The sequence below is a fragment of the Cibotium barometz genome, chromosome 3 (genome assembly GCF_041138505.1).
Source record: "Cibotium barometz isolate CiBa-2024 chromosome 3, ASM4113850v1, whole genome shotgun sequence".
In the NCBI taxonomy this organism is placed as follows: domain Eukaryota; kingdom Viridiplantae; phylum Streptophyta; class Polypodiopsida; order Cyatheales; family Cibotiaceae; genus Cibotium; species Cibotium barometz.
Genome location: NC_141048.1, coordinates 880,410 through 894,588, shown reverse-complemented (window position 1 = coordinate 894,588; position 14,179 = coordinate 880,410). Strand labels below are relative to the sequence as shown.

General features: G+C 48.0%; 1 protein-coding gene across 2 annotated transcripts in view; it reads right to left on the bottom strand.

Moving 5' to 3' along the window:
* LOC147639579 (uncharacterized) overlaps positions 1–14,179 on the bottom strand; it is an 89,341-nt gene that overhangs the window by 24,496 nt on the left and 50,666 nt on the right. For both annotated transcript variants that reach the window (XM_086825552.1, XM_086825541.1), the window contains exons 4-5: positions 11,986–12,042; positions 11,694–11,828 (exon numbers count right to left, since the gene is read on the bottom strand). In XM_086825552.1, coding sequence (XP_086681678.1) covers positions 11,694–11,828; positions 11,986–12,042 — 192 coding nt within the window. The remainder of the gene's footprint in view (positions 1–11,693; positions 11,829–11,985; positions 12,043–14,179) is intronic.

The window sequence follows — 14,179 nt, the reverse complement described above, 5'->3', positions numbered from 1 at the left end:
AGCTTTTGAGGCATCTAGACAGCTGGCTGAGGCAGGAGACACAGGATCATGGTATGCACAAGTCACACATTGGTTCTCACAGCATGGCCTAGACATGGATCATCTACCACCATTCCAGTATGACAGGGATGCACCACATATCCGTCTCTCTCATAGTGAGAGGAACAGAGTATTGAGACAGGATCTATGGCAGCTCTATACACGAGAGACATGGATATCGCCTACACAGCCTCTTCCACCGAAGATGCTATACTACAGAGATCACTTCATGAGTATCACTGATGATGGATTTATAGAGAGGCCTAGATACATGGAGGGTTTTCCACACGGCTCCCGAGTGGCTATTGGTCAGCTCAGAGTTTCATCACACCGATTGGAGATTGAGACTGGCAGAGCAGCACGGATCCCCCGAGAGGAGAGGGTATGCAGATTGTGCAGAGAGGAGGTGGAGAGTGAGGAGCATTATGTATGCAGATGCAGAGCATATAAAGCCATCAGAGAGAGATATCCCATTTTATTCAGAGAGCCACATTCCCTACGCCAGATCTTTGAGGCAGCAGACCAGCGCATACTGGGGAGATACATTCTAGACATACAGCGCCACAGAGAGACATTATTACAGGCTCAGACAGCTCCAGAGGGGGGGCGACAGACACAGATTACTACGTTTTTTCAGAGATCCATCCCCCTCCCAGCTCCTACACGGCAGGGAATTACTCTCCAGAGAGCAGAGACACTTAGAGCCCGCAGGAGACAGAGGACACCTGGCTTTCGGACACCACGCCTATACCAGAGAGAGATGACAGAGATCAGAGCTCAGTTTCACAGAGAGGGTGCGGAGCGACTGGCTCGCTTCAGAGCACACCCAGGCATGTTCTTCAGGGAGCTGTGGACACCCCCTTCATTGATGTATACCATTTTATACCCCCAGTATGGTACAGGATGGAGCTAGCTAGGTTGCATATCATGATTGTATACTCCATGCATATAGCTTTGCATTCTCCTAGTAGTAGAGCTCCATCCCCTGCACACCCAGATTCAGCTTTTTTTGTTCAGTACTTTTTCATTTTGTTGGGATGACAGAGGATACCCCATACAGGTACTCCGATTTGTCTCATAGGCCGAGTTCGGTCTTTTGGAAGACGTTAATAAAATCTTTCTTTCTTTCTTTCTTTCTCTCTGTTAAGCTCTTAGTCAAGCCTCTCTCTCTCTCTCTTTTGAAGACGTTAATATAACATTTCATTTCATTTCATCTCTCTCTCTCTCTCTCTCTCTCTCTCTCTCTCTCTCTCTCTCTCTCTCTCTCTCTCTCTCTCTCTCTCTCTCTCTCTCTCTCTCTCTCTCTCTCTCTCTCTCTCTCTCTCTGTTCGCTTCCGCCGCCCTCCCTCCCGCCTGCTGTTCGCCCTGCTCGCCACCCCCTCACTGTTCGCTTCTGCCGCCCTCCCTCCAGCCTGCTGACCTGTCGCCTCCCTCTCTCTCTTCGAACCTGTCGCCTCCCTCCCAACTTTATCTCTCTTCGAACCTGCTGCCCTCCCTCCCGCCGGCTACCCTGTTCGCCGCTTTCTCTCTCGTAGCCGTCCTCTTTGTTCGCCGCACAGTACTGCTGGCACCCACCCTTTCTCAAATATGCTGGCCCGCCTCTGTCTCCGCTAGGGTCTGCGCCTCTCTTTCCCCACCCACTCACCCACCCAGCCACGCACCGACCCACCCAACTACCCACCCACCCACCCTTGCTCAGGCCCCCAAGGTAGCAACATAACTCTCTCTCTCTCTCTTCTTCCATGGGTTCCCTCTTGCGCAACCCGACGAAGGCGACCTTTATGGTCACAAACAAGAGGATAACAAATGCGGAAAAGGAGATGAATACTCAATCTTGAAGGAAAATCCCAAAAGAAGCAGCCACACACATACTTGTTATGGTATGGAATGGAAGGCGGAGATGGAGGGATGGTGGAAGGAGAAAGCCAACATTCTCCAAATGGTATTCAATGAAGGTAAGCGGTGGAAAGAGGAGAAGCAGGAAGTGGAGTGCACAGAGTATGGGAGATATTTGGTAGATATGGGGACTGCACATGGGTTGGCCATACTTAATGGCTTGCAGAGGTTTCCGTCAGCAGCTGGATTTACTTGCTTTCCACATAGACATGGTGCTAGCACAGTGGATTATGTCATGGCTATGCCGAGCTTTGTTTCATGCATTGAGGACTTCACAGTTGGATCTCGGTCCATTGGGGTAGTAGTGGATCATGCATCATTGACATTGACCATCTCTTTTCACTTTACCACAGCTCAGAGGACACGAGGGGCAGATCACACTCGATATACTTTTACTTCAGAGACTGATGCTGTCTACAGAGAGGGATTTATAGACGTCTGTACACAGAGGAGCCAGGGAGACCTTTGGAGGAGCTGACCCATATACTGACAGAGACTTTACAAATTGCAACGAGAGAGGCATATCCACATACTCAGCCTGGCCAGAGACAGCGTTCTCGGTGTATGCCCCAGAACAGCTGGTATGATGAGGAGTGCAGAGAGACAAGAGCCCGACGTGTTCCACGCGTCGCATGGCATCGTCTTCGCGTTGTCGGATCTCCAATGCACGCATCTGCAACTCAAGCAAGGAGCTTGGTTGCGGCTGTGACCCCACGAGAGTGGTCCCTGTGAGTGACGAGGATCTGGTATCTGGGATACGGAAGGAGAGGGAGGAAGAGATGGAAAACGCGACGTTGGAGAGCGGGTACGCTCCTCTAGAGCCAAGATCTGCGCCTTCTGCTCATCCAACTTGGCGGTCTGTTCTGCAATTGCTCGCATCATCGGCTGGAACATGTCTGTGACACTCAAGCCTGGTGCCCTAGCTGGGCTGCCTGGTGCACTCTGGTCCCATGGTTCTTGGTCTCTCTCGTCGTCGAAGCTCGCCATAGCAAGAAAATGCAATTCCTTTCCAGAACCGCAATCTGCCCATCCACTATCTGTGTGGGAGACTTCCGGAGGCTTCCGGAGGCTAAAAACCAACCGTCCTTCGAGGAACAGGAGTCACTCCGAAAGGGGTAGTCTACCGGCGTCTAAAAACCAACCACACAAGCGAGAAAAAATTCTGGTTTCTTTGCTGAATCTTTGTACTTAAGGTAGGCTCTGATACACTATAATATGCGGAAGCTTCGGAAAAAGATCGGTAACTTCAAAACTCAGAATTCAGCACTCTTTTCACGACGGAAATTAACGCACAAACTTGAAAGGAGAAGTGCAAAAAATAGAGAGAGAGAGAGAGAGAGGGAGAGATGGAGAAGACACAGTATTGGGTCCCAATTACCCTCTGTAGGGCCCCACCACGGATGGTGTATTTGCTTTATTAGAATGATGAGAAAACTGAAAGAAAATACAGCAACCTTGGACCTTTTCTTGGCTGGAAAATCCTGCCCTTGACCTTCAGTTCTCCACCCCTTTGCTTAGCAATTCCCTTGGCTTGTCTAGCCCTTGATTTGCTTGAGCTCTTGGTGAATAATGAGATGGTATGATTGGGATTATGGCCTCCACTATTTATACTTCCCATCAGGAGCAGTCGGCTGGTTCACTTTTCCCTCCACGACTTGTTTTAATGATATTAAATGCTGAAAGAGCCATGCTTTCACACTGGACTGTCCTGGCTGCCTCTGTGGACTGCTGTCCAGTCCAGCGCAGGCTGTTGGGCAGCGCCTGCAGTCCAGGCTGGTTCACTTTTCCCTCCACGACTTGTTTTAATGATATTAAATGCTGAAAGAGCCACGCTTTCACACTGGACTGTCCTGGCTACCTCTGTGGGCTGCTGTCCAGTCCAGCACAGGCTGTTGGGCAGCGCCTGGGCACTGGCCGCCTGCAGTCCAGGCTGCCCTAAGGGCTAGCCAACTGGCTGGGCTGGCCCAAGAGCCAGTCGGCTGCTTGGCCAAGCCCTCTTGGGCTGGCCGACAGCCTGCCCAGCCCTTCCTTGGGCTGGTGGACAAGTCCTGGGGCTGCTTGGCCCCATTTTTGGGTGGCCCATAGCCTTCCCTGTGTCCAAATCTGCTGCATACCTACATCTACACAGCTGTCTGATATCTGGTGGCAGACCAAACATACAGAACAACTGACATCATTCCAGAGAAGACTCACAGCGCGGACTGGCACTGTTTCATGTGTAGGACAGTGCACACCTGACCTTGGACTCATGTGCAGGACAATGCACACCTGACCTCGGACGACTGAGATGGATGCATGGCTGACTCGTCCTGGACTTGGCTCACATGGGACCAGTTCACCATCCTAGGTCCTGCACCTTCTGTACAGAAATGTCTACGTGGCATCCAAGTGCTCGATGCACGTGACACATAGCTATCTCACTGGGGTGATACAAAACTGTCTATGGAAACTCATCATGGAATACCAGGAACATAGAACATGAGAGGAGCATCAGCCCCGAGTAAATGGTATACCACTCTCCAAAATATCAAGCATGGGTTTAATGAGTATGGCCAAGAGATCTCCCTCAGCTACGTCACGTGGAAAGGTACCTCGATGGCGGTGGAGCATGTCTTGGATCTGGAGCTGATGAGGGGATCGTGGCCTGCGTCCGGGGGGCCAGGGACGTCTGGCACGCTAGAATGCGGAGGCCCAGTCTGAGGTACCTCCTCTCGAGGGAGGTGGATTCGAAACAGCCCGAGGTGGGTCCACAAGGTCCACTGTACGGGTCTCCTCCACGTCTTGGGTCCGGAAGAAACTAGTGATGGTTGGTTGGCGAGGGAGGGGTCAAGGTGGTTGGAGCCAGAGCTCTCTCAAGAAAGTGTCTCTATGTCTGCGAAGCTCAAGCAAGAAGAGCCCTAGGCAACGCTGGTCCCAGAAGTCAATGATCCTGGAGAGTGGACCAAATCCCTCACGAAACAGACAATGAAACCTCCCGTGGATCTATTAATATACTTGGCAACGGCATATGTAATGCTCCTCTGTCTCAACCTCTGTGTGGCATAATCGACAGATCCTCTCCTCAAATGATGGCTTTGATCCTCTTGAGGTGACGTGAGTGTGGGTGGCGGCCACTAAGTCAGGGGCATCGGGCTTTGCATAGCTTGGTGGCTCTGTCTAATGTCACTCCTCTCGGCCAAGCTCCTCCACCAGCCTAGAGGTCACGGGTCACGGGTAGTGGGTGGATCAGCTCTCGCAGCTCTAGTCTGGTAGATGTAAGTAAGAGCTCGCTCTCTGTGCTAGTCCTCGGGCAGGTGCAGTTGATCTGGACCGCTGTAGGGATTCCCTGTGTCTACAGAGCTCCAGCCACAAGCATCTCTGGTGTAGAAAATCCATGGTCCTAGAGAGTGGTCCATATCCCTCTCGGAAGAGGCAATGGAACCTCCCCCTGATCTCATAGTAAACTGGGCATCTGCATATATAATAAGCCTCTGTAGAGAGAGAAATGAAATGAAATGATATATTAACGTCTTCAAAAGGCCAAAATGACCTATGAGACCAAAAAGGTTACAACAATTGGTGGATCTGATACAATGTCTGTGTAAGAAAAGCTAAAAACAACTAAACAACTAACTGAAATTGAAACAACTATGAGGAAAAGTACGGTACTAGGAGCTCCTAATGGATAACATCTGGGAGGAAAACTCCAGCAACAAAGGTAAGCATCATACACATCACTATCCAAAGATGTCTCTCATCGGTCGATGGCGGATATCTTCAATGTCCTCCATGGTGAGTACTCTGACTGGACGTCTCCCATGCCGTGCTAGTATGGTCCTGATCCTCTGTTGTAGTCTCCGCCGATGTCGAGATGGGCCTCTCATCTTGGGGCGCCTGGACCGCCCCAGCTCTATAGCCCGATCAATCAGTGTACCTTTGGTGCGGCTATACTCTGGGGCTATCTGCAATGCCTGCTGGCCTGACTGCTCAATCTGTGGTCGAAAGAAGCCTGTAATCTGCCTCTGTAGGTGTCTCTCCCTCTCAAGAGACCCTCTCTATGTCTACGAAGCTCCAGCAAGTATAATCCAAGGCATCTCTGATCCTGGTATCTCATGACTCTAGAAAGTGGTCCGAAACCCTCTCTAAACAGGCAATGAAAACGGCCTCGTATCTCATAATATACTGGACAGTGACATATGTAATGTAACTCTGTCTCTGGCTCCATCTGGCACGGCTGACAAATCCTGGCCTCAGCTGGTACTCCTCTGAATCTGCCAGTCTCAATCTCTAGCTGGTGTGAGGATGTGCGCACCTGACCAATAGCACACCGTACCCCATGAGAAAGATGAGTATCCATGTAGCTGGGTCTAATCACAAACCCATCCTGCGTGAGCTGGAGAAGGAGATCTCTATAGAAAGCCATCTTCGTACCAAGCTCGTGTGTCGGCTGTATCCATGTCCTCCTAGTGTCCAGCTGAATCAAGTCCTACCTGGTAATCTCTGCCCGTGTGAGAGAGAGGGAGGGTGCATCCAGGGAGTACTGAAATGGAGGTAGCCTGTCCATACTAAAGCCATGCAGCTGGAACCAAGCTGTCATCTGTGCATACCAACATGATCCGTCTCCCTGTGATGCCAACTGTCGTGAAGACTCTAGGGCTAAGCGAGCATATCTGTCTCTAGGGAGAGCCCAAGTGCTATGTATAAAGGAGACTGATCGAGTAAGTGCCTCTACTACCAATGGGGGGGAAGCCATCTCTGCACGGATAATATCATGTGGTACGGAGGCCTTGGCCCTAATCATCTGGGAAATCATAGAAACCAAGGGCCTCTCCATACGTCTCCATCCATCAGTGCTACCAGCTCGGCTGTGGTGATCCACTGAGGGTCCCCATATCTCCACTCCATACAGCATGGCTGAAGTGACCAAAGTGTCAAAGAGCCAGAGCTTTGTTCGAGGTTCCTGAAACTCAACCTGCGAACACATCCTCTCTAGTCTCCCCAATGCTCCATAAGCTCTGGTCAATCTGGTCTCCGCTGCTCTCCTCAAGGAAAATAGTGGGCCACTAAAAACCACACCAAGGTAAGTATATGCATCTGTATACTCCACTGTCTCCTGACCATATGTAAAGGTGGGTACTGACCTCCTAACCCACTGTGCTGTGGTGTTAAACACCATCACCTTGGTTTTACCAAGGTTAGCAGACAATCCACTGTCCTGTGCAAGCGTGTGTAATGCATCCAAATGACGCTGCATCCCCTCTGGAGAATCTGACATCAGCACAATATCATCAGCATACAATAACAGCGGAATCCATGTCCCTGCTAGCTATGCTCCTCTGTCACCCTCCTGCTCTACATAGTCCGAAACCTCATCCACATACATCCCAAATAAGGTGGGAGAAAGGGGGCAGCCCTGTTTCACCCCAATAGTGGAGTGAACCATCTCAGATATACCCTAAGTAGTACGTACCTGCCCCACAACCGTCCTGTATAAAGCCATGATTCCCCAAATCAGCTCTGTGGGCACTCCCATCTCCTGTAGTCTGCGCATCAGTCTGGCTCTCGGTACTGTCAAAAGCTTTGCGGAAATCCACAAAGCAACAATAAATCCTCTTGCCATATAATCTGCCCTCAATAATAGCTCTGAGTGTCAAGATATGATCAAGAGTGGAGAAACCTCTCCTGAACCCTGTCTGCCCTGATGCACGTATGCCCTCTCTCTCTGCCCATCTACTCAACTCCTACTCAAGAATAGATGCATATAATCTAGCCAATGTGTGACCAATCATGATGGTATGATAATTCCCAGGAAGCATGGGATCCCCTGACTTGAAGATAGGCACAATCGTGGACATATTCCAAGTCTCAGGAAAACCCTCACACATGGCTCGGTTAAACATCATAGCAATAAGCTCTGCAAGCATATCTCTAGCATGAATAAAGTGATCATATGCTCTCCCAGTCCTCATCCTGTCAATAGCTTTCCTTCCCATCTCAGCAATAAAGAAAGCACATGTCTCTGGGCATGGCTCCGATGGGTCTGGCAGGGGCGGCTGTCTTGGTGCTGTGTACAGGGATGCTGCATACTCACCCCAAATCTCTGTGGAGGTAATGGCTGGTGATGGTGAATGCTCATGGAATAGTCTCCATGCCTCCCCCGAGTCCTGACTCATAAATAACTGATACAAATCCCTCTCTAACTAAGCAAGATAAGGCCTCTTCTTCCGTCGCACTAGGTGCCGGAAGGTAATCCGTGACTGTCTGTGAGTGGTAACACCCATGAGCACCTCTCTCTGTAATCTGATCCTCATCTCTCTACACTCCTCATCATACCAATTGTTCTGGGGCATGTTCCCAGATCGTCTCCGTGTAGGCTGACTATGGGGATATGCCTCTGATGCTGCAGCATGAAGCGTCTCTATCAATATCTGAGTGAGCTCATCTAATGGCCGTCCCGGCTCCTCGGCACATAAGCGTCTGTATATCTCATCCGTGTACACGGTGTCAGTCTCCCTCGTAAAGGTATAACGAGTGTGTGTGGAGACCTGTCCCAATGGAGCGGTGCTGAATTGAAATGTGAGAGTGAAGGACAAGATAGCATGATCCACTGCTATTCCAACCGGCCCAGTGCCTACCATAAAATCCTGAAAAGAGGGAATGAGACTGGGCTGAGCCATAACATAGTCCACTGTACTAGCACCATGCCGATGTGGAAAGCTAGTGAAACCGCCCGATGTCGGGAATCTCTTTAGGCCATTCAGGATGGCCAATCCATGTGCAGTCCCCATGTCTATCAAATACCGCCCATACACTATATGTTCCTCATCCTGTGAGAGTCTAGATAGGCCCATATCCCTGACATCAAGCTCCCTCAACATCTCCTCTGAGGTATCATAAAATACTGTCTGGTTATGGGCGGTCCTGGCATTGAAGTCCCCCAGGAGAATGATGTCACCATCCCTTGAGAACTCCCAAAATAGAAAAGGGAGACTGCCCGCTAGGTGATGCATACACTGATGTACTAGGAGCAAAATAGCATAGAGCAATGTAGAGATATATGCCCGTCTCTGCCCTCAATCTAACCCACATGTACCTAGCCTGCTCATCTCTACAGACTATATGTATCAGTGGTTGTAGCTCCTCTCTAAACAATACTGCCACTCCTCCTGAGCCCCGTCCTCTATGCTCTGAACGAGTCTCCTGTCTCCCATCGGTATCCACTAACATGTGGCATGGACTGTCTAGAAGCGTGATGCATCTCACAATAGAAGATGATGTCCCTCCCAATGAAACTATCCTCAAAAGCCCCTACATCAAGGCGTAGAGATCCATTACAATTCCAAGTAGCAACTTTGAGTGTAGTCCCATAGGTCTCGCGCCGTCATGAAGAGCGCCTCTCCATAATCACCACTCTACCATCTCTATAGAAGGCCACTTTCCCTTTCTCTCGGGCTGCCCTTATCTCGGGCATAACTTCTTTCATGTGGGCAAGTTGCGAGAGTGTGAGGTCATCTCCAAGAAATATTCCCGTCTTCTTGAGTGGACGTCTCTTCAAGAAGTCCTTCGCTTCCATGGAGGGAAAACGAATGATAAGTGCTCTCTCCTTAGAAGATTCGCCACTACCTTCTCTCTTCTTTCCCACTCTCCATGCCTTTGTGTGCGTGGCTTCAATGCCCATCATAGAGAAGAGCTCTTTGATTTCCCCTTCCGCATCATCACGGTCTTTTAGACCGGACACTCGTACATGTAAGGCCCGGGTCTTCCTCCTTTGCTCCTCTTCAAGGGTCATGTTGATGATGGTGGGAGTGGGGATGGGTGGCGATTCTTTACCTTTCCCTTTCTTGGCGACCTCGATCCATTTCTCCGCCTCGTCCATCTTCTTTTGTGTCTTTGTGATCACCTCCGCCCATGAAGATGTCTTCTCTTTATGTTGCTCCTCCTTTCGAATGATCCGCATTTGTTCCTTGATGGTATTCAGCTCTTCAATAAAGGAAGACTGAAATTTTCCATCCTCAAGCTTGCTTTTTGAAGTGGCTTCCAACTCCTTTTTGAGGGCTGCTCATCTAAATGACATCTCTGCTTATGTCATATAGGTATAATATCTAGATATTTATTCCATTTGTTCACACACTTACTCAATTACACACATAAGTGAGTGTTCACAGACACACATACAAGAACAATAGCCCTTTTAGGGGCTGTTCACACATGGACACAAGTGGGTACACAAGCAAGGGTACATGTACATGGTGGGTACACACACAGAAACAGATACGCAGATACCGGACTCCGAATCCCAACAATAGTTAGCATGTTACATTGCTCTAGATGTAATACCCCTGTTTTGGGGATGCATAGTTGCCCAAAGGATAATGTAGAGCATTGCATTGCTGGTGTCTCATATTAAGAAAAGAAAGAAAGAAAGAAAGATATATTAAGCGTCTACTAAAGACCTAATATTCCTATGAGACCAAAGTGATACAATAATGTCCATGGCATATCTCATCATGGAATGGAAAATAAAACAGAAAGAAAACATAAAACATAGCTATCTCACTGGGGTGATACAAAACTGTCCATGGAAACTCATCATGGAATACTAAGAACATAGAAACATGAGAGCAACATTAGCTCCAAGTAGATGGTATACCACTCTCCAAAATATCAAGCATGGGGCTAATGAGCATGGCCAAGAGGTCTCCCTCAGCTATGTCACGTGGAAAGGTCCTGGTCGCTTGGCTCATGGAGCCAGGGGCTCAGATTTTGCATGACATTTTCTTCATGCCATCTATGCAAACAGCGTCATGGTACATATTGCTTCACTGGAGTTGGTCCGGAAGTCACCATTCTGACCACATTACTCCACCGTGGACAGTCATTGGGAGACTTTGGGTAGCCTGGCTGCATGGCAGGTCTGGAGACCTTGCTAAAGGCCATTGAGAGAACTTAGTCCTTCTATATCCACAAATTACTAGTTATATGGTCAGATTCTCTTGATACTCTCGTATCCAGCTGGGGTAGGTTCCATTGTACATCCAGGACTCCACAGTTTCAGATGAGACGTTTCGTGTGAATTTGGGGGGACGGTCCCTTCTAGTTTCACACTAGGTAATGATAGAAATAACAGAATCCTGACGGGCTCCATCAGCAGTGATCTTTCCTATGCTGATGCCCAAGCTCCTCCCACAGTTGGCATAATAGACTACCATATAGCATGTCTCACAGTCAAAATTCAATCACTGATGTATGAAACATGATAGGCATTCATACCAAGGATGAGTCACTTTACAAATGCAGAATCAGAAGGGGACACTTAAAATTAGGTATGATTTGGGGCTCTTAGTTTCTTGAATATGATGAATTTCATAAGCACTGTACACAGCTCAACTGTCCAATCCTTGGTCTCCAGGTTTCTCCTCTATGCTTAATCTGTCTTTGTAAACTCGATTATTTATAATTAAATGGTGTCTGTAGGATGCCCGTGTTTAGTTATTTTAACTTTTCTCACCTGGATTTCCTTTCCTCCTATAATTTTATGCTTTTGGCCTTAGAAACAACTTTGTGAATTCAGAGCAACAAGAAAGCTCCTTGCCAATATAACAGTAAGTCTGCCACATAACCTGCTTAACTCAAGCACGGCTTTATGACCCTTCCTTCAAGTGCGCGTAAACAATAGAGAAAATGACAACACAAATTCAATCGAAAACAAATGATGTAGCGTAGCCTTTTATCCCACATGGCAAGCACAGAAAGCTAGAAACAGGAATATAAGAACCTACCTTCCCGATGCGGGGCCTTTCCTTTGTCTTAGCAAGACTGTTTCGAATGTAAGATACAGCACCCCAACACCTCAGGTTGTTGGCTACATCATCCAAGTGTAGCAAGTACTCTTCTTCTGTGAGTGGAAATGAGCGCTGTAGAATTTGAGATATCAATCAAATGTCAAATTATCATGTAGCAAGTGAAATGGACAACTTTTAAGGCTTGAGACTCATAAATCCGATGTTTTTACTTTCTTGCTACATAGAGCTACACAGTCTCAATATTGAAGGCATGTGGTTGAAGGCACACCTGTTCCCGATATTTCCACATGACATTCATTGCTAGTAGTTGTCTTCCCATAAACTCCTGCATATCAAGAAAATCATATTTTTGTTAACCACCAAAAACGTTGGACAGCCCTGGACACATACTAACACCAGATTCAGATTATCTTGACTGACAATTTTACAATATCCTTCAGTTTGTTCTAGCTTCCTTCCTAATCTTAAGTCATCACACTTCAACTAGGTATTTCGGCCACTATGGAGGGATCTAATCGGATGCCTTCTAAGCTAACAATGTAGCCAAGGTAGTAAACCTCAACCAAATAGAACCCTGATTTCTTTTCGTATAAAGCTCATTGCTTTCCAGCAACTTCATCAATTTTTTGACGTCCGTGCGACTCTACCATAGCTGAGAATACAAGTATATCATCCAAAAAGATGATGACACACTTGCCTACCAAGTCCCTAAAGATACACATCATCAAATTTTCCTGAGCGCTCATCAACCCAAAGGGCATGACCATAAACTCATAGTGGGCCTGTTCAATACGAAAGGTTGTTTTGCGGATGTCCTCCTCTACTATCCATATCTGATGGTACCCACTCTTTGGATCAAATTTCAAGTAAATCTTTGCTCCCTTCAGCCTCTCTAAGATATAATCAATCCGAGGAATCGGGAACTTGCTCTTCACTCTCAGCCTATTGAGAGTGCGGTAATCCCATAGTCATAAGAATCCATGATCCTTTTTCTTGACAAAAAGGATCGATGCTTTGAAAGGAGACAAACTAGTATGTATGAAACCACATGGCAGTAGCAATTCATGGAGTTGAGAGCACGGTTATCCAACAAAGTCAGGAGAATCCATCCTTTTTCTTGACAAAAAGGATCAGCATCAGGCTATGAAACGTTTCCATAGCATCAGGCTATGAAACGTTTCCATAGCCGGTACGCAAAATTGCTCAGTGGTTCCAAGCCAGAGAGGAGATCAAACCTGTGATCCTCCAATCTAGATGGGGGAAGGAGGGAATCTTGGGAGGGCGATTGTCTAGAAGAAAGATCTTCTCGAATCGGTCATGTAGGGCCTTGTACTTCTAAGAAGCATTGGCAATGGGCTTGAACTTAGCTTCTTATTCGCCTGCATAGCAGAAAGTGTTGGAATGCACAGCCGAAAATGAGACAAGTGTTGTGAGAAACAAAACGCAGAAGTGTAGAGAGAGAGAAGCTGTATAAACTTTGCTATATACACGAAGATCTGATACCAAAACAGGTGTGGGGGGCAAGGGTGGTTTATACCACCCTCCAGTGCTGGTCGGCCAGGTCAAAAACAGCCGACAGCCTGCCTGGATTGTCCACGACTAGAAAAAATGCAGTCGGCCAGCACATCATCAATCGGCCAGACAAAACAGCAGTTAGCCAACACCCACAGCAGTCGGCCAGTAGAAGAGTGAGTTGGCCAGCAACAGACAGCCCCCATGACCAAAAACAGTGAGAAAAAAACACGAAAAAATGGGAAAAACTCATGGGCGCCCTCTCAGCTCTTGGATGTGGAACCAAACCCAGTGAGTTGGAGTGCTGCCGGAGCATAGCCTGAGCTAGAGGCTTCATGAAGAGGTCCGTCGCATTGTCCTCCGTCGAACAATAAACAAGCAAGATGTCACCAGCCAAAATCTTCCCACGAACAAAGTAACCCTGGATGACCGTGGATTCTACCAGCGGAAACCCAATCTCGCCAAGTAACCTCTGAAACCTCACCTCCTCGCAAGCAAAACCACAAGTAGCCCGGTACTCTACCTCTGTAGAAAACAAGGCAATAGCTGGCTGCCTCTTGCTGCTCCATGAAATAGCTCTTGAGCCAAGGGTAAATCCGTAGCCTGATGTTGATCTCCTCGTGTCTGGATCTCCTCCCCAATCTAAGTCACTCCAACTTTGAAGTCTGACTCGATCCGTCGTTCCCCCTCTAGTGTCATAGAAGAGTCCAAGATTCTTCGTACCTTGCAGATACCGCCAGATCCGCAATCGTGCATCCCAATGAGTCTTGAAAGGCGTCTGCATAAATGACCTCAACAGCCCCAGCGAGAAGCTCAAGTCCAATCTGGTGTTCAGCAACCAAATCAATGAAACAACACGCTTCCGATACAAGGAGGCATCAACATGCTCACAAGGATCATCAACAGTAACTTTGGTATGCCAAGTCCTGGGAGCCTATTGAAGACCATTC